The 24,567-nt window shown below is 44.6% G+C and overlaps 1 protein-coding gene across 1 annotated transcript in view; it reads right to left on the bottom strand.

Annotated features, from left to right (window-relative positions):
* Nucleotides 1-24,195, bottom strand: part of LOC130493177 (phospholipid-transporting ATPase ABCA1-like) — a gene marked incomplete at both ends in the record, with an annotated part of 62,272 nt that extends 38,077 nt beyond the window's left edge. The window contains 5 exons of the mRNA XM_056866880.1: nt 865-951; nt 8,428-8,619; nt 8,798-8,919; nt 22,961-23,079; nt 24,054-24,195. Coding sequence (XP_056722858.1) covers nt 865-951; nt 8,428-8,619; nt 8,798-8,919; nt 22,961-23,079; nt 24,054-24,195 — 662 coding nt within the window. The remainder of the gene's footprint in view (nt 1-864; nt 952-8,427; nt 8,620-8,797; nt 8,920-22,960; nt 23,080-24,053) is intronic.
* Nucleotides 24,196-24,567: the final 372 nt, after the last annotated feature.

The raw sequence follows: 24,567 nt of genomic DNA, 5'->3' as shown, positions 1-24,567 counted from the left end.
TGGTACGGGGTACATCAGAATTTTCTACATGGCCGAGATGGGAGGGTGGCTGAACTACATCTTTTAATAACTTCCCAGCATGGACTCTTCCTGCAGGGAAATGTCACCTCCCAGGAGCCATTTTCTACAAGTGGAGCCATTTTCTACAAGATGGTAAGTCAGGCTAATTTACAGTGCCATCCTAAGCAGAGTTACAACCCTGCTGAGCCCATGGACTTATTTATTTAGAAAATTTATTTGCCACCTCTCCAGAAACCTGCTCTTGACATGTGAGTAGGTATAATCAGGGCACTGCATGCCCCAACAGGAGTAGAAGAGGAGTTCAGATTGGAATGGCCTTAGCCTGTCCCATCTGTGCATGTCTGGCAGAGGTCTCTGTGAATCAGGGCTGCCAATCCCCCAGTTGGTGCAGGGGATCCCCACCCCAAGCTCCTGTTGTCTGCCACCAATCCAAGTGGCAGCAGGCGGTGGGGGACACAACACACCAGTTTTGTGAGCACAGTGATGTCACTTCCAGGGAAAACCTGAAAACAATGGCGGTAGAAGTCTAGGAATTGCCAAAAACTCGATGTAGTTTTACCACTATGGTAAAACCACAGAGTTTCCACCAATTCCTCAAGCTAATGCTGTTGCTTCTGGGTTTCCCCCTGAAGTCACATCATCGAACTTGCAGGAGCGCCTTCCCACCATGTCCCGACCCCATCCTCTCCTGCCAGTTGCCAGGTTTGGCCTGGCAATCCCACTGTGAATACACAGCAGAAGTGCACCAATTCAGGTTACAGATCTGCTCAAAGTATCACTGTAACTGTTAAATGTGATTAAATGTGTGACCTCAGGAACAGGCATAAAAAGGGTGCAGCCTACCTCTTTCAGGAGCTTTCCGAAGCTCTCCAACAAAGTCTCTGCAGCTTCTTTCAGACCCTGTAAAGTGGAGTTGGAGGTGATCCCTTTCTGGAATAGACAAAGGGATTTAGAATTAAATCACTGTATTTCTACATGAAAGGAATAGGAACCAACAGGAATAATTCAAGTTATCAGGAAAAGACGGGTGCCTTCAGGAAGGGGTGTCTGTCAGGAGCAGGGAAAGAAACTTAGAGAATCACATGTCAAAAAACTGAAGCTACTGCTACCCATTCAACAGGGATGTCATCCAGGAAGGGGAGTATGTCCGTCCCTCTTCCCCCACATATGTTACAGATCATGTTTTATTCCTCAGGGACACTTATACCTCTGGCCACCTCACTAGACACTAACAAATGACTATTGCTATAAGCAATTAAATGGGTGTATGACCTGGACAGCCCCAGACTAGCCTGATCTTGTCTGTTCTCTGAAGCTAAGCAGGGCCGGCCCTGGCTAGTATTTGGATGGGCAATCTCCAAAGAATACCAGCATCGACGTGGAGGCAATAGCAGGTTGCCAGCTGTTAAGTCAGCTGTGACTTAACAAAAAAGTACTATGTATGCCAAAAGTGCACCCTCCCAGAAAGGGTGCCTGTTTCTTATGTGCTGATAGCTTTGCTACAATTATTGTGTGTTGGGTTTTTTTAAAAAAAGAAAATAATCACATGTTCTTAAAATGCACTCTCTTTTGTAGCATACCTAAGTGAAGCGCTTTGCACCTTGCTGGATTTTGCCCTTCAATGAAATCTGAAATGGTGCCTTTTGCACCTGGAATTCAGCTAGTTATTTACCTTAAGGACATCACTGTACTATGTGCCTCACCTTCTCACTTTTAAAAATGAAACAAAACTCCATTTAGATATAACTGTAATGTTTAATAACTTGCAAAGACAAAGGATTATTAGAAATACACCTTCCACAAACAGTAGCTCACTCACATATACACACACGCATATTAATTATCCATTTGAAAAAGCAGAACTATTTAATATCTTTACCACTTAGCCTTACAGTATATGAAAAACACAACAAACCACTAACCACTAGTGTAACTCTGTGCTGTGTGTTTTATTCAAGTTGTGCAATGTAGGGTTGCACTTTTTCTCCTTTTTATGGCAAGTACTGAGAAAAGAAGTTAAGATTTTTTCTAAAAAAGGATCAAAGGGAGAGATGAAGGATCTGAGGCTATGCCAAGTAAAAGTTTCCAAGTTCCAGCCCAAGAGAAGCCTCAACCAATTTCTAAGACTTTAGTGGACCCGGGTTCAAGATTTTTGTTCCTAGAACCATGGACATTACAAATTCCTTCCTTCTTAATAAAAACTGAGATTTCAGAATTATATGCATCACACTCACACAGCATGGACCTTTCTTAACCAAAGCCCTCAAGTGCCAGCAGAAGGGAGTGGAGAAATCATTGAGAGTGAAACCAGGGAGGCGAATCTCTGCTTGAACACAAAGTTTACTAAACAACTTAGTCCAGTCACTGTCTCTCATATTAACTTACCTCGCAGGGTTGTTAAATGGGCAAGAAATTATAGCATACGCTTCCCAGAGCTCCATCAAGGAAGAAAAGGATTAAAATTTAATGAATACATGAATATTTGCCAGAAGGCCTTTGGGCAACTGATAGTTGGGGGCATGGGTCTGTGTCTCTCCCAACCCACATTTCTCTATCAAGGGTCCTTCCAGCAAACCTCCTTGCTGGCCAGGTATATACATATTCAAGAGTGGGTATTTAGTTACTACCAAAATCCAGTTTTCAATAATCTATGCAGTCACCATTTGCAATAACACTGGCACTGAAAGAGCACAAAGTGACTTCAAACCTCTCAATGACTCACGGTAAGTTTCCACTCCTCATTTACCAGCATTATATTTTGAAAAATGCACTAGTCATAAAGACTGGAATACACCATGTGCAACCACAGACGCAGGACATTGAGTAATTCACCAAGGCCATCTTTTCTGTGTTAAAGCCTTCCTTCCTTCATCTCCGCCTCGGTATAAGGAGCCTTAGTGGGATATTGGATCCATAATATGTAGACCCATTAGAGTTGCCAGGTCCCTCCACCACCAGGGGGAGGCTTTAGGGGAGGAGCCTGAGGAGGGCGAGGATTGGGGAGGGGAAGGACTTCAGTGCCATAGAGTCCAATTGCCTAAGAGGCCATTTTCTCCAGGTGAACTGATCTCTATCGGCTGGACATCAGTTGTAATAGCAGGAGATCGCCAGCCACCACCTGGAGGTTGGCAACCCTAAGACCCACTCACGTTATGGTCTATACTGCCTGTTCCTGCATTCCCCACTGTCTTTCAGTCCCTGAGTTGTGGGTTCTCCTCAATTCCCACATGTACAGTGCCTGATTTGAATCAAGAGTGTGGTGAGAAGCGGCTTCACTTTTGCTTCCCCTCACACCATTTTCCCAATTTTGCCTTGTTGGAGAAACCAACGTTTACCTGGTGGGGCAAACAGCCATTTCAATTTGGGGGAAATGCAACAAGGAGAAAGCTGAAGTCCCTTCCCCTGTACACAGCCATCTCAATCAGAAACAAAGCACCAGGTGTGTGCAAATCAGATGGAGCTCTCCAATTACATCTGACCGAAAGGCAGAGTGGGGAATCTATCCACAATTTTTGTAGACTATAATATGTGAATTGGCCCAAACTTTCTTACAATGCTTTTATCCTATGTGTCCTTCTAATGGCTCCCTGTAATTTTCCTTCCAGGCACTAATCAGGCTTGTACCTGCTTGGCTTCAATAAAACCAGGCCCTATTAGACCTCTTACCAGCTAGACACCCAGACATACAGGCTATGTTCAGATGTCATGAACAAACTCATGTTTGTTTGGGACAATAATGAACCTGGCTTATCCTCAGGCTTTTGGGCTCCCTCCCTCCTACCTCTGTATGCAAAGCACAAACTGAAGATGTCCTGAGTTAGGAAGTCTTCAGTCTATCCAGAATTTACTATAACCTCTGAATGGAGGCCCTTTAACAAACAACACCTTGTTTCTTACTTGCGACCCCCAGTTTGTATTCAAGAAACTACTGGCACCTTGCTAAAGCATGACAGATGCGATGTTACAGCAAATTATGGTTAGACTGAAAGCTTCCTCCTAAACAAAGAAATTAGGGCTGTGTATATCGATAAACCCAAACTGAAAATAAGACTGAAAAAAACCATTTCAGTAAATTTCAGGTTCGGGTTTACCAAGTTCCAAAACCTGGGGGGAAAGCCACAGTCAAATTGGCCTTTCACACACACACCCCAAAAAAACCCAGATAATTATCCAGCTTTTTCAGGTTCTCCCCAGGCTTTGCAAAGCTCCTGGGGGGCATTTTTGAGGTAGAGCCCCCAAACGTGCAGGGTAGCTTGCAGGGACTCTCCTTGCAAGAACGCCCAAGTTTGGTGAAGATTGGGTTGGGGGGTCCGAAGTTATGGGGTCTGGAAGAGGTCGCCCCCTCCTGTGTCTATACACAAGCATTGGAAGGTAAGAGATTCTGTTTGTTCGCTAATCGGCTAATGCTTGTCTATGGAGGGAGGGGGCGACCTCTCCAGAGCCAATAACATCGGACCCCCTGACCCAATCTTTGCAAGCCTGCGGAAGTCGGCTGATTGAAAATTCCCATAATATAAAACCATGGGGATTTTTTGCAAAGCTCCTGTGAGGGCATTTTTGGTGGTAGAGGTCCCAAATTTTCAGGCTAGCTTTCAGGGACTCTCCTTGCACGAACCCCAAAGTTTAGTGAAGATTGGGTAAGGGGGTCCACTGTTATGGGGTCTGGAGATGTCGCCTCCTCCCTCCTCCATAGACAAGCATTAGCCGATTAGCAAACGAACAGAGAATCTCTTGCCTTCCAATGCTTGTGTATTGAGGCGGGAGGGGGCGACCTCTTCCAGACCCCATAACTTTGGACCCCCCCCGACCCAATCTTCACCAAACTTGGGAGTTCTTGCAAGTTGAGTTCCTGAAAGCTACCCTGTAAGTTTGGGGGCTCTACCTCAAAAAGTGCCCCCCAGGGCTGGATTTTTTCAGGAAACCTGAAAATAAACCAAATTCCCATATTTACCGGTATGGGAATTCGGCTTATTTCAGGTTTCCCAGAAAAAAAAACGAGCCCAATAAACCTGAACCCGAATTTTACCAAATTTCTTTTTGGCACACCCTAAAATAAACCTTAAATCTCTGCTCTGTAGACTAGGATTGTCCTCAGATTGAACAAGTCAAAGTTTGTTCCCCCCAAAAATGCAATGTTCATTTGTAACACCTTCAGGAGATTTCCCTAAGTGTCTCTTGATGGTTAAAGAAGCTTAGCTCTAGCCAAAAACTAAAGCTGAGCTCTCTTATCTCTGGGACCTCATCTGTACTCAGGCTTAGGGAATAGGGTTTAAATTTAATGGGTTACACCATAATGGTTCAGAAAGTAAAACAAGTTGCAAGGATCACATTAAAACCCTTTCAAGGAAAACGTGTAGCAATGTCCTAAAACCACTCTGGGCTGCAAATTAACTCACCACCATTCTTTTTAAATAACTGTATTAAAGCAGCCCATTTTTGTACCACATATTTCAATTTTTCAGTGGCTACAGATCTTTTTTTAATTCTGTACTTCAGTTGCTTGTGCCTGTTCTTGAGTGGAGACAACGGGAAAAGGCAGCAGATCCAATGGACAGGAACAGTTTCAAGCATTCCCATCCACTGTTTCTCAGAACATCAAAACATTGCTAAATTGCAAATGGTTCTCAAAATGGAGATCTTGCAGAATGTTCATGGGGATAAGCCCAAGAACATTCTCTGTTCTTTTAGTGCAGTGAATGCAATTAGAATCTATGACAAAGGGTAACATGTGCAGACAGGCAGAAAAACAGTTGCAATTAAGAAACAGATGACCTTTCTACGCCAGGGAGAACAGCCATATGATTCCCGCATCAGATATCCTGTCCTTTAACCAGAAGAGGAGCCAAGCAACTAAGGTTCAATTCTGTGTCCCTTAATAACCATCAAAACACACACACAAAAACCAACCCCTAATTGCCTAAGATTATGAAAATGCAGGTTGAGGTTTCTTTCAAACATACACGGGGATATGCATTAGAAAATACAGGTATGCAGTTAGCCAAGTATTTTGGTTCTGGACCACCAAAGAGATTTCTGTTGATGCCTTCATTTCCGAAATAAAGGCTCTCTTCCACACTAGTTTTTTTTTTTAAAAACAACTATATAGCTATTAGCCACTTGGCCAAGATGAATAACAATACCTTCAAGGCAGATAACTTTCTTAAACCCAAATGTGTTGTGAGGTGGAAGCGGGTAGGAGGACTGATCATTTTGTGTGTTCACCTGCAAGCCTGTTACAGAAAAACTTGGATTGTAAACTGCCTGTGGCAAGGACTTGCCTGTTTGGCTTTTATATACAAATTTAGTTATTTACTTCATTTATATCCCACTTTTCTCCCCAAAGTGGCTTACAACTTTCTCTGCCCCTCCTTTTTATCCTCACAACAACCCTGTGAGAGATAGGTTAGGTTGAGAATGTGTGAGTCACTAGAGCAGTTGAGTCTGATCTGGTGAACTGGATTTGTTTCCCCGTTCCTACACATGAAGCCAGCTGGGTGACCTTGGGCAACTCACATTCTCTCAGCCTGTCCTACCTCACAGGGTGTGTTGTGGGGAGGGGAGGGGAAGGTGATTGTAAGCCAGTTTGAGTCTCCCTTAAGTGGTAGAGAAGGTCAGCATATAAAAACCAACTCTTCTTCTTCTTCTGATTGGGCCAAGGCCACCCAACCAGCTTCCATGGCAAAGTAGGGTTTTGAACCTGAGTGTCCCAGATCTTAACCAGACACTCTAAATCACTACATAACAGTGGCTCACCCTAATAAATACTAACATTCTTGCAGGTGCTAAACTGAAGGCTCAAGCAAACATGTCTTGTTCCATCCATAAAATGCATATTTACAGGCTTGTGCAACCTCAATTTGCCTCGGGGCTGTGCAGCAAAAGAAGGGGAGATTTAATATTTCAGATTCCACTCAGTTTCACTACTTGAAGCTGGGGTCCTCACTTTGTTACGAGCATTTTAAAGGGAAAAAATATGTCTTCAAAGGGCATAACTTTTCTCTGTTAAAATATTAATAATTAATCAAGGGTGTCTGGTTCCAAGTGGAGGTTGAAGGGTTAAATGCTAACCAATGCCAACCAAGTTCCATCATAACCATATTGTGAAACTGACTACAAGCCATGTTTCAAATGTTGGCTAAGATGGCAAATGCAGAGGAGGGAATGCAAGGAAAGGGGCATAGGTGCATCCCCAAGGCTAACTATGTTACTCCTCCACCAACCTATTCATGTCAAAATAGGCCGCCACTTATTTCAAGCATCAGCCCTCAAGGAGCCTCAAAGCAGTGTAAATGATGAAACTGCAAAATAAATCATTACAAATGCTTGACAGATACTTTGGAAACCCATTTCTGGCCGAGATTACAAAGCTATGTGTTGCATGTAAAATGAATGCTGTCCTCTCAAATCAGTGAGTATCAGGCTAGATAGACAGGAAACATCCCACCTGATGCACCACTGCAAAAGCGGGCAACAGATCTGCTAATCAGATAATGTCCTAACTTTCTCTATTGGACACAATTTGGGATTGTGCCAGATTCTCTGATTTCTCCACCTATTGGACCAGATAACCACTGAACAGCAATATGGACCTGAGATGGATCAAATACTAACATAAAACTTGGCAGCTGCAGCTGACAGCCTTGACCTGATTGTCATTGTAAATGTGTCTGATATATGTCTTATACGACCTATACTGTAAATGCAAGCAAACGTTTTACTGGTGGAGGAGATGATGGTACGGACTGTGAAACCTCTGGCCACGACTGAATGAGCTGGAGAACTAACGCATGTAAAAGAGTCTCAGATTCTTGAGAGAGAAAGGGAAGGTAGATGGGCTTAGGGAAGGAAGGCTAGAGAACACTTTTGCCTATTAAATGAGGAACAGGGACTGAGAAGGCAGAACACCAATGAAAACAAAGGAGGCTTTGGAAATAGGAGAAATGGAGTGGTCCAGAGGAAGTCAGGGAAGAGGAGAAAGCCAGCATGTGTTGGTTTACTTAAAAAAATTATATCCTATACTCGGGTCCCCAATGTGGTGCCAATGGTTGCCATGGGACCTGCTGACACTTTTTCTGATGCCCGACAAGTGTTTTTAGGAAGCAGGTGGGGCCAGGTAGGGCTTGTGCCCAGCAAGGCTTCTCATTGACTACTGGAGATTTGATTGGCTGTGCAGATTTTTTTTTAATGTTGTTTTGGTAGCAGCTGCCACCACAGCACAAGGATCTGCACTGTGTTACTGAAGTTAAGCCTAAGCAGGCATTTTGGGGCTGGCTCTGCCTCCTCCGGCAGCCATTCTGTGGCAGCCATTTGGTTGCTGTGTCAGAATTCCAAATGTGCCCACAGGCTCAAATAGGCTGGGGGCCCCTGATCTATCTTCATTAACTCAAAGTTCATGATCATACTTACCATAAATGGCTTCATGATATCTAGATTATCCTGCAACACCTTCTCTGCAGAAGCAAGTTTATCCTTAGGCATGAAGCAAATGAAGGCATCACTAGCCATGGCTATTGCTGGATTTGGGATGATGAGAAACTCTGACAGCTTGGTTGAATTGCAAAGGTCTTTCACTCTCATCTGGTACCCAGATGTAACGATCTAGAAAAAAATTGACCAGAGGTTACAAAACTCCCTCTCTGTATAACTCCTGATTCTAAAGATTAACTAGTTTTTCTGTATGTACTATTCAGGTAAACATGTAAAGAACTACAGTATTTTGCTTTAATTGCTTTCTACGCTTGACTATATACATCTTACATGACATGTGAGAACTCACCCGTTGGAGATTGACCTTAGAATTCAGTATTTCGTCCACCGCAAATCTTGGTACGGAAGCATTACGATGAAGGAAGTCTGAGAATGTCTCGTTGGCAATCAGAAAATCCCGGAGTTTCATACCTGCCAGGTGATAAAAAGACACATTCTATGTTTATTTAAAACAAATCATAAGTCATAGAAGGCATGTCCAAAATTACAATCTTAAACTGGTTTAACAGTCACATGTTCTCCCCCAAAGACTCTCGGAACTATTGTTCTGCATAAGAATTTCCCAACATGAAATTGTTCATCACTACATTTACCAAATTATAATCAACAGGGTTGTACTGTAACAGGGAAAAGCCATGACAGCTACACTGGAATTAAACTGAATCATTCCCACCCCTGCGCACTAGCGCAAAGTGCTTATACATATGCACGGGGTGCATTGGCAGTGACTGCTTGCATACCACGGGATGCTTCTCTAGAAGACCTCTGGCCTTCTGGGCCCTTTGGGGGAAGCAGTTTAGGGTTCAGTAGGAGAACATCTGCTTTGCATACAGAAGATTCTAGGTTCAATCCCCGGCATCTCCAGTTTAAAAAGGATCAGGCAATGGGTGGAGACCTCAACCTGATTTCTGGAGAACTGCTGCCAGTCAGAGCAGACTACTGAAAGACTGATGGTCTGACTCAGTATAATGTAAGGTTTTCATTTAAAGTGGTAGCAGGAAAACCCTTGTGGGCAAGTAAAACACTGTGCTCCATGGTGTGAACTCTAAAATAATTATATCTGAGAGACATGGCAGGCAAGAAGAATTACAGATCAGATTCTGACCACGAGAGAGGGAACAACATATTAGCCAGCAGAGAGGGGTGTGCAGAATTCCACCCTGCCTATTGCTAGATTTTTCAAAACTCTTTTGGCTTACATCAAAATTCCCCAATGTTCCCTTTGAACAGGAACCCACAAATTCACTTGATGTTTTCCTTTAGGCAAACCAAGTGCCAATTTAGGAGCCTCTTCCCACCCTGCCTGAACCCCAGAAGGCATTATGTTAGTCTAATCAGAACAACTTTTACTTCTTTTAGAATTCTTCAGACAATGTGCTCAAGGCAGGAGTCTCTACCCTTGCCTTGAAATTTCACTTTAGATTAAATCTGGTAGCAACTCTAGCTGTCCACGAAGCATTATGACTTATGGCAACCCCGTAGGGTTTTCAAGGCGCAGTAGCCTTCATATACTTCTGAGCTGATTTTTTAATGCTAAAAATTAGATCTTTGAAGACAATCTCATTGTAACATCACTGCTAAAGCTCCTTTTTAATATTTTTTTGTGAAGCTTGAATGTCACTCAGGATGAAGCTGAACACCCAACTTACAATAGGTTCAGTAGTGGTGGTGAAGCTATCTTCTAGGCCAAGGAAACCTGATCCATCATTACTGAACTTTATACTGAAGAACACTCAAAGAGCTTCTAAGGAACCTCAAGGCGCAAACGTTTGGAAAACTGCTGATCTAAATTACATGGCCCATGCATGTGATTACATATTTTTTCATCTTTCCTCAAACGTTAAGCCCGAGGAGCAAATCTGTGTCCCTGTCCCACACTTCAAACACTCCTCAGTCCAAATCTGTTTCTTGAACTGTGGACACCTACGTGGCTTAGTAAGGATTTCACCCACTGGTGGGTGACAGAAAACAACAAAACAATCTCTGTGAGGAAAGTGGCCATAGAGGACAACACAAGGTAGCCTGCGTTCCCTCACACTGCCGGATCCTGAGAGGGCAGCAGCTGCCGGACCACGAGGCCGTCTGAGATTTTTGAAATGTTAATGGGCTCAGCCGCTTGCAAGAAGAAACGCACAGTGTGCCAAAAGGCCTGCAAGGAGAACTCCATAAATCTCCACAGAGCCGGGAGGGAGGGAGAGAGACGAAAGACAGGGAAACTGCTTGCTATGAAGAACCGACTCTTCTCTTTCTCGCTCCTTGCGCCATTCACCATTAGTATTGTGTTGTTCAGACCTGACTTGGCAGGCTACCAGCCTGGTCTAAAGAGTTATGAAGGCGGAAGAAAGAAATGCTTCCTATTCTTCGCCCAAACACGCTCTCCCGGGTTACTGTCGGTCAACGCTCTCTAGCCTAGTTCTCCGATTACATGTTCCCTGTAGCTTTTTTGTTCTGCAAGCAAAATAATCGCTGTCACCAGAGGGCTTGAGGGAAAAGCTGGGCTAGAACCAGTTGAAGGTTACTTGAGGATGAAAACTTTTCAGGACTGTTTTAACAGAACACCTGTGAGCGTTGTGGCAGAAAAGGGGATGTTGGAAAAGAGAGAGAAATTCTTCAAAACAGAGACCTGGAACTTCAAGGACAAGAATGGAACTGAACCCACAGCTTGTCAACTAAGGTTCCCCAAAGCAATACACAAAAGCAATCAAATAAAAGAACAAAAAACAAATTAAACACAGTCTAACAGTCTAACAAAACAACCAAGAGTAGCAACAGAAACAATATTTAAAACAGTACACCCAGTGAAACAGAATTGTCCTAATTTGTTTAGGAGCTAAACAAACAGTCTGTGGAAGGACATATTAAAACTCAGGGACAGGAACCCAAAAGACTTTTTCCCCCCTCTGACAGCCAGTGTGGTGTAGTGGTTAACAGCGGTGGTTTGGAGGGGTGGACTCTGATCTGGAGAATTGGGTTTGATTCCCCACTCCTCCACATGAGCGGCCGACGCTAATCTGGTGAACTGGATTTGTTTCCCCACTCCTACACATGTAGCCAGCTGGATAACCTTGGGCTAGTCACACTCTCAGCCCCACCTACCTCACAGGGTGTCTGTTGTGGGGAGGGGAAGGGAAGATGATCGTAATCCAGTTTGATCCCTGCCCTTCCTCCAAGGAGCTCAAGGCGTTGTACATGATTCCCCCTCCTCTATTTTATCCTCACAACCATCCTGTGAGTTAAGTTGGGCTGAGAATAACTGGTCCAATGTCACCCAGCAAACTTCATAGCATAGTGGGATTTGATCTGGACTCTCCCAGATCCTAGTTCGACTCTATAGACACTATAACACTCATGACTACAGCAGGACTGTCAAACATAAGGCCTTGGGATACCAGTGCAACCTCCAACATCCATATATCATACTCTGACATGACTTCTCAGCTATCTTCAAATGTAGGCTTTCGGTAGGACAAAAGGGGTGACCTACTGATGGCTACTACTGGTCACCATCAGCCTTTACATAACTGAATCACAGTTAACAAATAGGCTGTTGGCGGTAGTAGTCGGTGGGAAAAGAATATTTGGCAACACCCAAATCAGGGACCGCTGCAAGTTTCCCTTGCAAAATTGCTGGGCATGCAAAGGAAATCCTTAAGAGTGATTCATCCATAGGGTTGCCAGATCCCCCCTCTTGACCAGTGGGAGGTTTTAGGGGGTAGGGCTGGGGCGGCCACATGCACATGATCACGTCACTTCCGGGTTTACTTCTGGAAGCACCGCATCACCATGGCCATTTAGCAAATGGGGGGGGGGGTTGAGGGCTAAAGCAGCTGCAGCAATGCGGCGCTTCCAGGAGTAAACCTACAACTGACATCACTGCTTGCGCACGGCTGCATGAGCACATGACTGCCGCTGTGGAGCAGTTGGGTGGACTGGCGGGCAATTACCCACTGAAACCACCCACCTGGCAGCCCTATTCATCCAGGGAGGTGAGGAAAGCCTTGTGATCTCCTACCCTCATCGGGGTTTTGATCAAAGGCTACGCACACATTCAGATTACGGAGGATTTCAAAGTATCTGCGTCAATCCTACTTAATATTATCCCAATAGCCCTGGATAATGCTACTTTGGATGCCTGCCAATCCAGAATAGAAAAGAAAAGAAAAAAGATTTTGAAGCCATGAATAAGCTTGGTAACATCAACAGGGTTGTCTCGCAAGCTCAAAATGTTCAACCTTCACTGATCAGGATTGATGCTACTGAACACACTAGTGCATAGTGTTTCCAGTCTGCAGAGGTTGCACACATACACAAACTCACCATTCTGCTTCATAATTTATAAGAAGGAGCTGTGCCAGAGCAAAGCTAGACACTTCTCTTAAGTCACACAGAGAGCATTTAGCAGAGTCATAAATTTGCTCCAATGTTTACAAGCTCCATAACTAAAAAAGCAATTAAACATCATATACATTCAACTGCCAGAACAGCTACAAATGCCGATTTTATGTCTTAGTGGTGACAACCTTAAATCACTGTTAAACCTAGAGAGCTGGGGCAAGGGGGGAAGAAGCCTTGGGTCCTTGGAAATCTTTAGCCCTTCATGATCCTTTTGCAAAGCCACAGAGAATTTACTAAGATGTTACTATCTATGGCAAAGGGATTCTCAGAAAGACCCACTCTTGGATCTATTCAAGATTAGATTGCACAAAACTTGATTAGACTTATTTTGGTTTGTCTAACCCCAGCAACTCTACCCCACCCACGGGCCAACCATGCAGCATCACTGATATCTGTTTCTTGCGACAACAGTCATAGTAGCATTGCAGCAGGCATCAAATACTGTGATTCAACAAAACAGAACCTGGTCTTGCATGAAGTTGAGTAGAGGGCACTGTTGAGGTGGGCTCAGATTACCTTACAAAGAGGGCAGAGGATTCTGGCGCATTTAGGTATAGGAAGAAAGCGGAGATGGCAGATCAGGAAGAACCTGAGCAAGGAAAGAGGGGGGCAGGGTCCAACTAGTGAGTTGCAACTTGGTCCAAGATAGGCTGCATCTAAGGCACCATGCTCATCTTTTGGAAGAGGGAATGAGAATCAGAAGAAGAAAAAGAGCAGAGGGAGAGGAAGAAACCAAAAAAAGTAAATATTGTTCTTAAGCAGCAAGGGGGGGTTGAAGATGGTTCCTGGGTGCAAAAAGGATGTTGCTACTGGCCTGGGTAGGCACTAGGGTTGCCAACGTCCAGGTGGCACCTTGAGATCTCCCACTATTACAGTTGATCTCACAATCAAGAACAGTTCCCCTGGAGAAAAAGGCTGCTTTGGAAGGTGGACTCTATGGCATTATACTCTACCCTTCCCAATTGTCTAATTCGGGGAGCGGTAATCTTTTGCTCTGACTCTAATTTTCAGCCAGGCTAATGTGGGTAAGGGGGCAGCAGACAGTAATCAGGTAGGAGAGAGGCAAATTTTGCTTGAAACACCTGTAATTTCATGGATGATCACATGAATGGGATCGTTGCAGAGATTTCAAGCCAAGATAGTGTTATGCCCATTTTAGGGCTTGCCCAGACTTGTATCTCTGTTGTGCTTCTTTCATCACACTCTAACTTGAGGTCATTCTATCCACTATACAAGCTTTGTCAATACAAAGGAAAATCTGAGATGAATTATCACCATCCTGCCCCCATGGCGCCATTAAATATGGCAGGAAAGCAATGTATACATGGTGGTTTTTAAGAGGAGGAGTTGCCTATCAAGTTCAATTTTGGGAAACACACCATAGGTCTAGTCTACTGATAGCCAACATACCACCCATGGGTTTCCTGGTGCACATTTGCTTCTTTTCCTAATCAAACAGCCACAGCTTTCCTCCAGCTCAATGAAGCAGGGAGGTGCTTGAGAAGAACCCGGGAGGCATCATCTCTGTACAGAACACCTAATCAAAAGAAGATGCCTCCACTGAAGGAAGATGCTTGGATTGCAACCTCCAACATTTTGTGATTGGTCCAGCCAATCCAAGAGGCATTCATTTTGTGGTAAAGCCTGTTCTCAAAATCCAGAAGTATCCACAGGGTAAACAAGATTGGGACCACTAGTCTAGTTCCTTCATGAAGCCACAGTGGTGCCAATGACGAAGTTGAGTCACAAGGTGGGATAATATAATATCATTAAGCATTATCATAACCCTGAAAATTAGACTAGGGCTTTTATCCCTCTGCTGTAGACTGGGGAGGGGGGGGGGAAAGACTGAGGAATCTTTGGATCATGCTGCAAAATAAAGGGTTTGATCCAAAACAAACAATGTGACATTACAGAAATGAAGAGACTTATGCACTTCCATCAACTTCTAAAAACATTTATGTATTCCTGATAGAATCACTATCATTCTACCCATATCTGGACTACGGTGGCAAGAAAAACTGTCTTTGGGTCACTGTGCTTTTTTACCCTCCAAGAATAACACAGTCATATACAGCAAGAGCCATCATTAAACACACACACTCAAATTAACTAGGCGTGCAGCCAGCTTAGAAGCTGGCACACAGCAAAAGGAGTTGCCCAGAGATACAGAGCCCTTAGTGTCTGACACAAGTTCAATTAAAAGCAGCAGGGGATAATGAGTCACTGCAGGCAGACCACCAGTGATATGTCATGATATGCTGACTTCAAACTTCCCGGGTGTCTCAATACCACAGCTCATCTCTGAACTTCTGGAGGGGTTTCTCAAATAAAATGCATGTTCACGCTTCCATTGCAGTATCTATTACCCTTATCACTCTGGCTGGATTCATTCTAAAGCGTTGGATCCAACCAGGTTTTCCATTGGTGAAAAAAGGGCACAGGGGTCCCATTTGACCAACAAAAAAGTCTATCCTGGGAATTGTGGGGCCTGTGTGAATAAAGGCTATGTGGGATGGGGGCCGTAGTAAGCAAGGGAATGGGGTGCGCAAAAGAGCTGGTTGGATTCAACCCAAAGTTTGGGTAACCATTTGTGAGCAGAATGAAAGAGCGCCACTGATCGTGATTAACACCAAATTGGAGAGCCGCCATGGTGTAGTGTTTAAGAGTGGTGGACTCTAAAGTGGAGAACTGGGTTCGATTCCCCACTCCTCCACATGAAGCCTGCTGGGTGACCCTGGGCCAGTCACAGTTCTCTCAGAACTCTGAGCTCACGCGGAGGCAGGCAATGGCAAACCACCTCTGAACCTCTCTTGCCTTGAAAACTGTACGGGGTCGCCTTAAATCAACTGTGACTTGATGGCACTTTGCCTCACACAATTAACAATTCCGTTGCTTAGTTCTAACATTATCTGGTCAAATTTTTCATTCAACTTCCATACAATTGAAAGGCCTTGGGATCCAAGAATCACTGCTCCCCTTGGCAAAGATCCTTTTAATAATTTCCATGGGGTCTAATTTCCACCCTACGCTTCAGGGTGCTCTAGTTGGCTGAGGATTCATACCCAGAGATATTGGTAAGGATTCACCCTCCAGTCACAGCACTGTTCCTCAGTCCCAAGCCAGCAGCACACAAAACTATCTCCAGATGAACACTAACACGAAGCCAAGACACCTCATCCATTCCTCACAAGAGTGCGGCACCGATCACCCTCGACAAGATGGCTCCAGTGATAGCGCCATCATTCACCAATGTTGCTCTCACCACTAATCAATATTAAATTATAGTGGCAGTGGCTTCAGCAGTCCCACACTTCATTAAGCTTCGTAATTGCACTGTTTATCTCAGTTAAGAACTTGATTGCTGTGTTATATATAGATCAGGCGCTTTATGGCTTCATTGCTGTAGAGGAGCCGTCATTTAGTCTCAGAGCCAGACATACTGCTCCAGGAAGGAATCTGTACTAATTTTGTAAGTCCTGTTCAGTCATATCACATAGTGGAAGAGCACACTACCCACAATCCTTCCCAATATGCATGGTCTCCATCTTGTGTGAACATAGCAGTGCATGTATTCTCCAGCCTCAATATGCACCAACACATACCCTTTATAAAATATAGGTTTCCAACTGTACGTACCAAAGCTGGAAAATACAAGTGTTGCCCTATTTACACAAAATGGCAAACACACGTATTGAGAGAATCATGTTTAACAAAATCTCTAATTCCCTGCAGTTGGATCATCAAAATTGTAAGGACTGAACAGAGCCCTGGAACATTTCACAGATGAGAACAGGGACCCTCGTAACACCGCTATTCTCACAACAAGAAAGTGCCCCTCCACATACTATTGTACATCCTAGAAGGTTCTTTTTCATTTTCTGTACATTGCTTCCCTGTAACCTGCAAACACCCTTCCTGCCTTGGCTTTTGTAAGAAGGTGTCAGTATGCAGATCCCATTTCCTTTTCTGGAAAAAAAAATCTAAAAACATTTCAATCTCACAATGGATCAGGTTACCCTGACACAACAGTTACAAGCACAATCAACAATATTTATGATCTGGCTCGGCAGTTGGTGAGGAAGAATGAAAACAAGCTATGCACTAGCCTTTAGGCGACCAAAAAAGAATTGATTTAGCCACAACAGCCTGGATCTGGTTATGAGAATGAAAAGCAAAACAGGGTGTTTGCTCTCTTTATGTAAAAGTATCCCAGGGAGGGGGAGTTAATTATCCTATCATAATTTTAACAGTTCACAAAAAACCTCCAAAGCCGCATGGATAAAAATGGCCTGAAAAACCATTAAATTATCAGAGGAAAGAGAAAGCCGAAATGTCACTTTAGCCTAAAGACTGAACAGGCTGTTCGTTGTTTGTGTATATCAACAAGTTATGTACTCGGTTTCTGATTCTTGGAAGTGGAAGTATCAGACACAGAGCTCTGTCACCCAAACCCAGCATTTTCTCAGCATAATAAAGCTGAACAGCTTCAGATAAAGGTCCAGCAAGTGCTACAAGAGCACTTTCTAGCTCTTTTCACATTTTTTAAAAAAACATCTATGACTCTGCAAGTTCTACCAGCAAAGATCAGAGCTTGGTCAACCAGCTCAGATGCCGCTTAGATCCTTTGCATGGAAGAGGCAGATGAGGGCAGAGCAGAAGAAGGGTTTTCTGTTTGTGGGGTGTACTATTCATCCTATTTTCACGGCTGTGTGTTGTTTCCAAAACCTGTGTGCCTAGAGGCAATAGTGGGATGATAGAAATTTATGTATCTGCTTAATTTATACACCCCTTTCTCCCAACTGGGGACCCAAAGCAGCTCACATTGTTCTTATCTCCTTCCATTTAACCCTCACAACAACCCTTTGATACGGTTGCCAACCTCCAGGTAGTAGCTGGGGATCTCCTGCTATTACAACTCATCTCCAGCCGATAGAGATCAGTTCACCTAGAGAAAATGGCTGCTTTGGCAATTGGACTCCATGGCATTGAAGTCCCTCCCTTCCCCAAACCCCGCCCTACTCAGGCTCCCCCAAAAAAATCTCCCGCCAAAGAGGGACCTGGCAACCCTACCCTTTGAGTAGGTTAGGCCAAGAGTGTGTGGTCACTGTTTGGCCCAAGGTCACCCAGTGAGTTTCCATGGCAGACTGAGGATTTGAACCTGGGTCTCTCGGATCTTTGTCCAACACTCTAACAACTATACTACACTGACTCTCAGCGCGTGTGTACGTCATGGGAACTGATGTTCCTTCAAATTTTCTTAGAGATTATTGTGAACAAAAAAATTACCAAAATCCTTACTGGGACACAGATGGGTGCCTGCTGCCTGCTTGTCAGAGTAGCTAGAGGCTTTTGGTTTTTTTAAAGCCCTACTATTAAAATCTTGACTAAGCCATATATTTCCTACACGGGCAGTTAATGGCATCATACTGCAGTCTCCCTAGATTAATGCCTGGCTTTGTGCCAAGGGCTGACTCAGTGCCCAGACAACCAAGCGCTTGGCTTCTAGACCTTTCTAGATGACTGGCAGAACACCGGGGCAAGCACAGTCATCACATTACCAAACCAACAACAAATAAAAAGCCCCAAAGTCAGGATGTAAAAGCAAAGTGAATATGGCGGATGGAGCAACAGGGACACAAATTTCAAAACTGTGAGCAGCAAAGTATTGTTATTGCTTGGAACTGCCCCAATTTGCTGGCAAATAAATGGATGGGATTTTTTTCCCCCAGCCACTTGGTAAGCTGGTTTGTTGCTTTACCCTGCTGGTTTCTTATTTCTTTAAACTAATTGTGCGTTTTAACTTCTATCTTTGCTCTTAAGACATTTTTCCTTTTTACTGTTTTAATGTTTTTGTGTGAGACTATTTTATTTGTAACCTACCAGATAGGCAGCGCATAGATTTTAGGAATAAATACGTTCCTCTCAGAATTCCTCAGATATTTCACCCAAGCAGGAACCTCAAAATTTACCCCAAAACTTCACTTCAGGAAAAAAAGAACTGATAGCAAATGTAGTCTATGTAGGGCCAAACGACACATTATGTTTTATATGATATCACCACAAGGACTTGCAGCCGTATTGGTGTGGTATAGTAGCTAGTGTCAGACGAGGATCTGGCAGACCCAAATTCAAATCCTTACAGTGTCACAGAAGCTTACTGGGTGACCTTGGGCCAGCCACGCTCTTTTAGTCTAACTCCGTGTTGGCGAACCCACGGCACGCGTGCCAGACTTGGCACACAGAGCCCTCTCTGTGGGCACGCGTGGAGGCGGCGAGGGCTTTGAAGGGCTCCGCACTGCCTGCAGCGCAGAGCCCTTCAAAGCCCCCCCTTCCCTGGACTCCCCACCACCCAGCTGGGAGGAAACCTCAGTATTCAGGTTAAATTGCCGTGTTGGCACTTTGCGATAAATAAGTGGGTTTTGGGTTGCAGTTTGGGCACTCGGTCTCTAAAAGGTTCGCCATCACTGGTCTAACTACTTCACAGGGTTGTTGTGATGGTAAAAGGGAGAATGGGAAAATGTTGTATGCCACTTTGGGGCTCCACTGGGGAGAAAAGTGGGGAATAAAATAAATACTGCAGCTGCTAGTCTCCAGCAGCAACTCCTGTGTAAAAGCGCATCATGGTCCCGATTCAGATCGGGACTGCAGCATGGGAGAAGGTGCAGCTCCTGCCTCCCCACCACACACCAATTTTGGCAGCCAAAATAGCCAAGGGGGCCCAGCAGGAGACATTATTTGCCCCATCTGGGAGCCACACTGCACTGAATGCTTGCCCATGCAGCCTCCTCATGTGGCAAACAGCGCTGCCCAGAGTGCCCAGGCCATTTCAGCTCCCAAAAATGGCTAGGGGGAAGGAAAGAACCCTTCCTCTCCTTGTGCCACGGTCCTAATCTGAATCAGGCCCCTGCTGCACTTTTACGCAGGTGTCGTCACTTGGGACTCACAGCTAGGGATGCCAGCCTTCAGGTGGGACCGGGGGATCCCCTAAAACTACAGCTAATCTCCAGGCTACAGAGATCAGTTCCCATGGAAAAAAATTGATGCTTTGGAGGCCACAGTCTATAGCATTGTACCCCATTGAGGTCCTTGTCTTCCCCAGGCTCCACCCCCAAATCTCCAGGATTTCCATCTCCATCTGGCAACCCTACCACCCCATCTCCCACCAGTGGTGAAGGGGGACCTGGTAGCCCTACTCACAGCTGCAATATGGCTGCCAGTCCCCACTGGCAACTCTCGCGAAGCATAACCTATAATTTTGCCCTTAGCCTATGCCTAAAATCCAGCTCTGCCTGCCACCCATCCGCTCATAAATAAACAGTTATAACAAGAACACCGCAAATAGGTTTTCATGAAAGGGAACCTTGCCCTGCAAAAGAGGGCTTTTTCGGCACTGGCCCCAGCCTCTTGGAACAGCCTCCCTAATAACATCAGGGCCCTGCGGGACCTAAATGAGCTCCACAGGGCCAGTAAAATGGAGCTGTTCCGCCAAGCTTACGAATGAGGGCGGCCGCAAGCTTTTCCGATACCATCTTTGCTGGCCTCCCCATCCACTCCCCCCAACTTAGGTTGGAGGTTACTGCCTGGCCTGGGTTTTTTTTTCCCCCAGTGGCTCTATTTCTTGAATTTTACTGTTGCCATCTTGTTTTACTCGTTGCTGGGGAGTTGATTTTAAAATACATTTTTATACTAAACGTTGTGACCCGCTCAGAGCCCAGCTTGCCGGGAATGCGGGCAGGATATAAATGTGAGGAAACTATTAGAAAATAAATAAATACATTGTCCAGAAACCTCCTACAGGATGTGGACAATACCAAAGTGGGCCCAACCTTCTAGATCCTTTTCTTTGTCCATTAAACAATGACCATCTAATCCTGAAAGAGGCTTCTAGTGCTTTCTTTTTTTAAAAAAACAACCCTGAGCCCTGAAGGAATAGGTCATTGCAACATCAGCTTCTGACTAATTTGCCTTGAGACTGAGTGAATGTTTACCATAAAGGACAAGCGTGCTTCTGTTCACCACAGCCCTTGCCAACAATATAGAGTCTGTCGGACTCAGACCTTTTGAATTGCTGCAAACAATGTTCTTCTTTTTCAAAAAAACACACACACTCCGGTCTGCATTTTTCTTAAGCTGCCTTATTAAAGAAACATGAATGTGCCTCAGGCTTTGTTGATGTAAACAATTTGCTAGCTCTCATTTTTAAGGCATTAATTTTAGAAATGTCACTGCGGAGTTGCTAAGAGAGCAACTTCAGCCACTGCGCAGTAGCAAAGGGGCAAGCCAGAATGTCCCTGTTCACTGCTCACCTCAGACACAAATTCAATAAGGCAAACCCTTGTTCCCTCATCCTCCGCCCCCTCCTCTATATCAAGGAGGTAACACTGGTGTGCCACACAGGGATGTTAAGTATAAAACTCAAAGTAAGATTAAATATTGGGATGGATTCTATGACTGCCTTTCTCCAAAGGAGGGGAAAAAATTCCTTCAACAAAGGAAGATTTTTCTCCATCAGGAAAAAAAAACATTCTCCATCAGAGGAAGTTCTCCCTTGAAGGAAGATTTAGCACAGGGATGGGGAACCTCAGGCCCGGGGGCCGTATGCGGCCCCTGAGGACATTTTTTGTGGCCCTCGGGAGCTCCGGGGCCTTGCCGCAGAGGTGCGGGATAGGGCGGCCCTCCCTGAGGGTGTTCTTGGGGCCGCAGCTTGCAGGGGTGCTGCCACGCCCTTTGGACCTCCTCTCGCCGACTGACGGCCATTGGTCAGCGAGAGGAGGGGGAGGGACGCTTCCCCTAAGGTTGCTCCCTATAGCCGCAGCGTGCAGGAACATGGTAAGCCCCTCTTGCTGCCTGTCGGCTGTTGATCCAGTTTAGCAGAAATGAGTAATCTGACCCTCAATCTGTCTTTCTCTCACGTACATGCTTCTTAAGACTTTTGTATCAACCCACTCATACACAAAGATTTTCTGCAGGCACTTTGGTTCTGCGTTCCCTTTCGATCAGTGGTGCGGGGAATGAAGACATGAAACGGCATTTTCTATGGTGGCTCCCAGTCTTTGAAACTCCCTGTAAAGATTCACTCAGGTCCATCTCTTCTGACTTTTAAGCATAGATTAAAACTCTCCTCTTTCAGCAGGTATTTGGGCAGGGTTTGATTTTTAATTGACTGTATACAGGGGTTTTCCCCCCTGACTTCTCAGAAGAAGTAGGTTTTTATACCCTGCTTTTCTCTACCTTAAGGCATCTCAAAGCAGCTTACAAACCCTTTCCCTTCCTCTCTCCACAACAGCCCCATGGTGAGGTAGGTGGGGCAGACAGTTCTGAGAGAACTGTGAGTGGGGGGGACTTACCACCTGCAAAGGACGCCCGGTGTCAATATCACTTCTGGAAATGACATCATCATGTCGCCAGCAATTGCTGGGACTCTCTGGGATATGGGCAAAAACGATGATAGAAGCCATTTTTACCATAGAGTTTTGCCCAAACACCAGAGCCTCCCCACGGTTGTTGGTGACGTGATGGCATCACTTCTGGAAGTGACCTTGACGCGTCAACGATGGCCTCCCTTCGCAGGTAGTAAGTCCTCCTGCCGGCTGGCTGAACGGCACTGGGGTGAGGGGGCTTGAAGTGGGGGATCCCCCACCTCCGGCGGGGGGATGGCAACCCTAACTGTGGCTGGCCCAAGGTCACCCAGCAGGCTTCATGTGGAGGAGAGGGGAATCAAACCCAGTTCTCCAGATTAGAGTCCCCCACCCCACGCTAGCCTTTTAAAGATTTATTTAGAGATTTTGGTTTTCTGATTTTGTTTGTAATCTGTTGGATTTTAGATATTGTTATATTTGATTTTATTGTTCACTGCTTTAGAAAAAGCTGTGTTGAAATGTTAAAATATAAAAACCAATAAAAATTAAGCTAAATTAGCTTTGTGAACCGATTGGCAATCCCCTGATGTAAACATAACTGATTACTTTTTTTTCTGCGTTCCCTTATTTTTGAAACAGCATGAACACTCCTTGCAAGATGTACTCCAACAGCCTTCCCCGCCCCGTTTGTTTACCTGACACAGATTTCCCAGCTTTATGCAGCTTTCCCACAAGTTTCTGTGCATCTTTAATGCTGGTGTCTTTCTGGCTATACAACAGCAATCGTTTGGCATCTGAGAACAACCGGGAAACTCTAAGGAAACCAGAGAGAAAGACAAAAAAAGAGAAATGTTTTAGCCAGATGGACTGCATAACCCCACATTCTGTTTTCTGTAACAATGACAAACGATTCCTCCAATGGAAAGTTCTCCTGTGCAAGTCCCATTGAAGAGCATGGGAGGTGTGGAAGAGAACCACCTTGCTAGCTCCCACTCATTTCAGTAAGGCATGTGAATTATTCTATTATACAATAAAATCAATTTATTATACAATAAAATCATATATAACATATGTTCCATGTTAATTTAGTAGGAAGAGGCACTATCTGGAATTTCTGGCCAATAAAATTCCTCAGAATGGTCAGAGCTGCCACTAACACGGGTGGACCAACTACTGTAGCTTTTGAGTGAATCTTTATGGGAGGCTGTCCTCAGAAATGTTTCATTCTTTTACATCAGCAGTAGCAGTCATGACACACCTTTCCTCATTTCCTCTAGAAGTCTAAATAACAAAATGTGGTTTTAACTCTGATTGCCTCACACTAGAAAAAAGCTAAGATGCCTTCCACTGGGCAGTGGTATAAGAAGGTGTGGAACCTTTTGAATTTAGACAAGGTATCTTCACAACTTAAAATAGCAAATAACTTTTTATATTTTGTTGTTGCTGTTATGATAAACTACATTTAAAATAAAGAGTTATTTAAAAAACACGTAAGTGATGCTTCCTCACGTACCAGTTGGTCCGAAAGAGATCTTTAAGATGGCTTTCCTGCTGCCCTCCATGTCCCCCATACCAATGCCCTTCTCTATGGCCCCTCCTACCCTTTTAACCCCAGGCTTCCCTTGCCAGCCTCAAAACTTTCCATACAAAGGCTTCCCCACAGGTGTACAAAAGAGTAGCTAGCACTGCCGATCATATAGCACAGTCATTCAAACCCACTTCTCTTCTCCCTGTGCATCCCTTTCTCTTCTGTATGTTAGAGACCAATAAATGAACCTTGGTACTCACATAGATTTGTTGAAATTTCCAACAATGCCTGGAGACTCCCCGGGTGTCGGATAGCGGAAGCAAGGATTGTTGGCGTTACAGATAATCCCCTGGACCCAGGGCAAAGTTCCAGCTGAAGGCATGGCCTTATTTGGAAAGTGACCTGCAACACAAGGGCAGAGGTTTCGGACATTACAATAGGCCACCAGCTTTTCTCTCCTCCTGAAAGACCCCTCCCCTTGAAAAACCAGCCTCTGTCCACACTTAAGAGAAGATGACTGTTTTGCCTACAAGGAATTGTGTCTCTGTGGCATCACTTTCCTTTTAGTACAGAGAGGATTTACAGCCAATAAGGACTTGGAAAGAACTATGGGAAATGCAGTGGATCTTCTGGGATCCTACCACCCTAGTTTCCTCACACTCAGTCCTCCCTATGAAGAGAAACTTCAGCATCTACTATTGTGCAAAAACAGGAATCTTGTGACTCTCTAAGGAGTAACAAAAATTATATTCCAGCATAAACGTCAATGGACTA

This window comes from Euleptes europaea, unplaced genomic scaffold, assembly GCF_029931775.1.
Source record: "Euleptes europaea isolate rEulEur1 unplaced genomic scaffold, rEulEur1.hap1 scaffold_99, whole genome shotgun sequence".
Classification (NCBI taxonomy): Eukaryota; Metazoa; Chordata; class Lepidosauria; order Squamata; family Sphaerodactylidae; genus Euleptes; species Euleptes europaea.
This window is presented reverse-complemented; position numbering and strand designations above follow the sequence as displayed.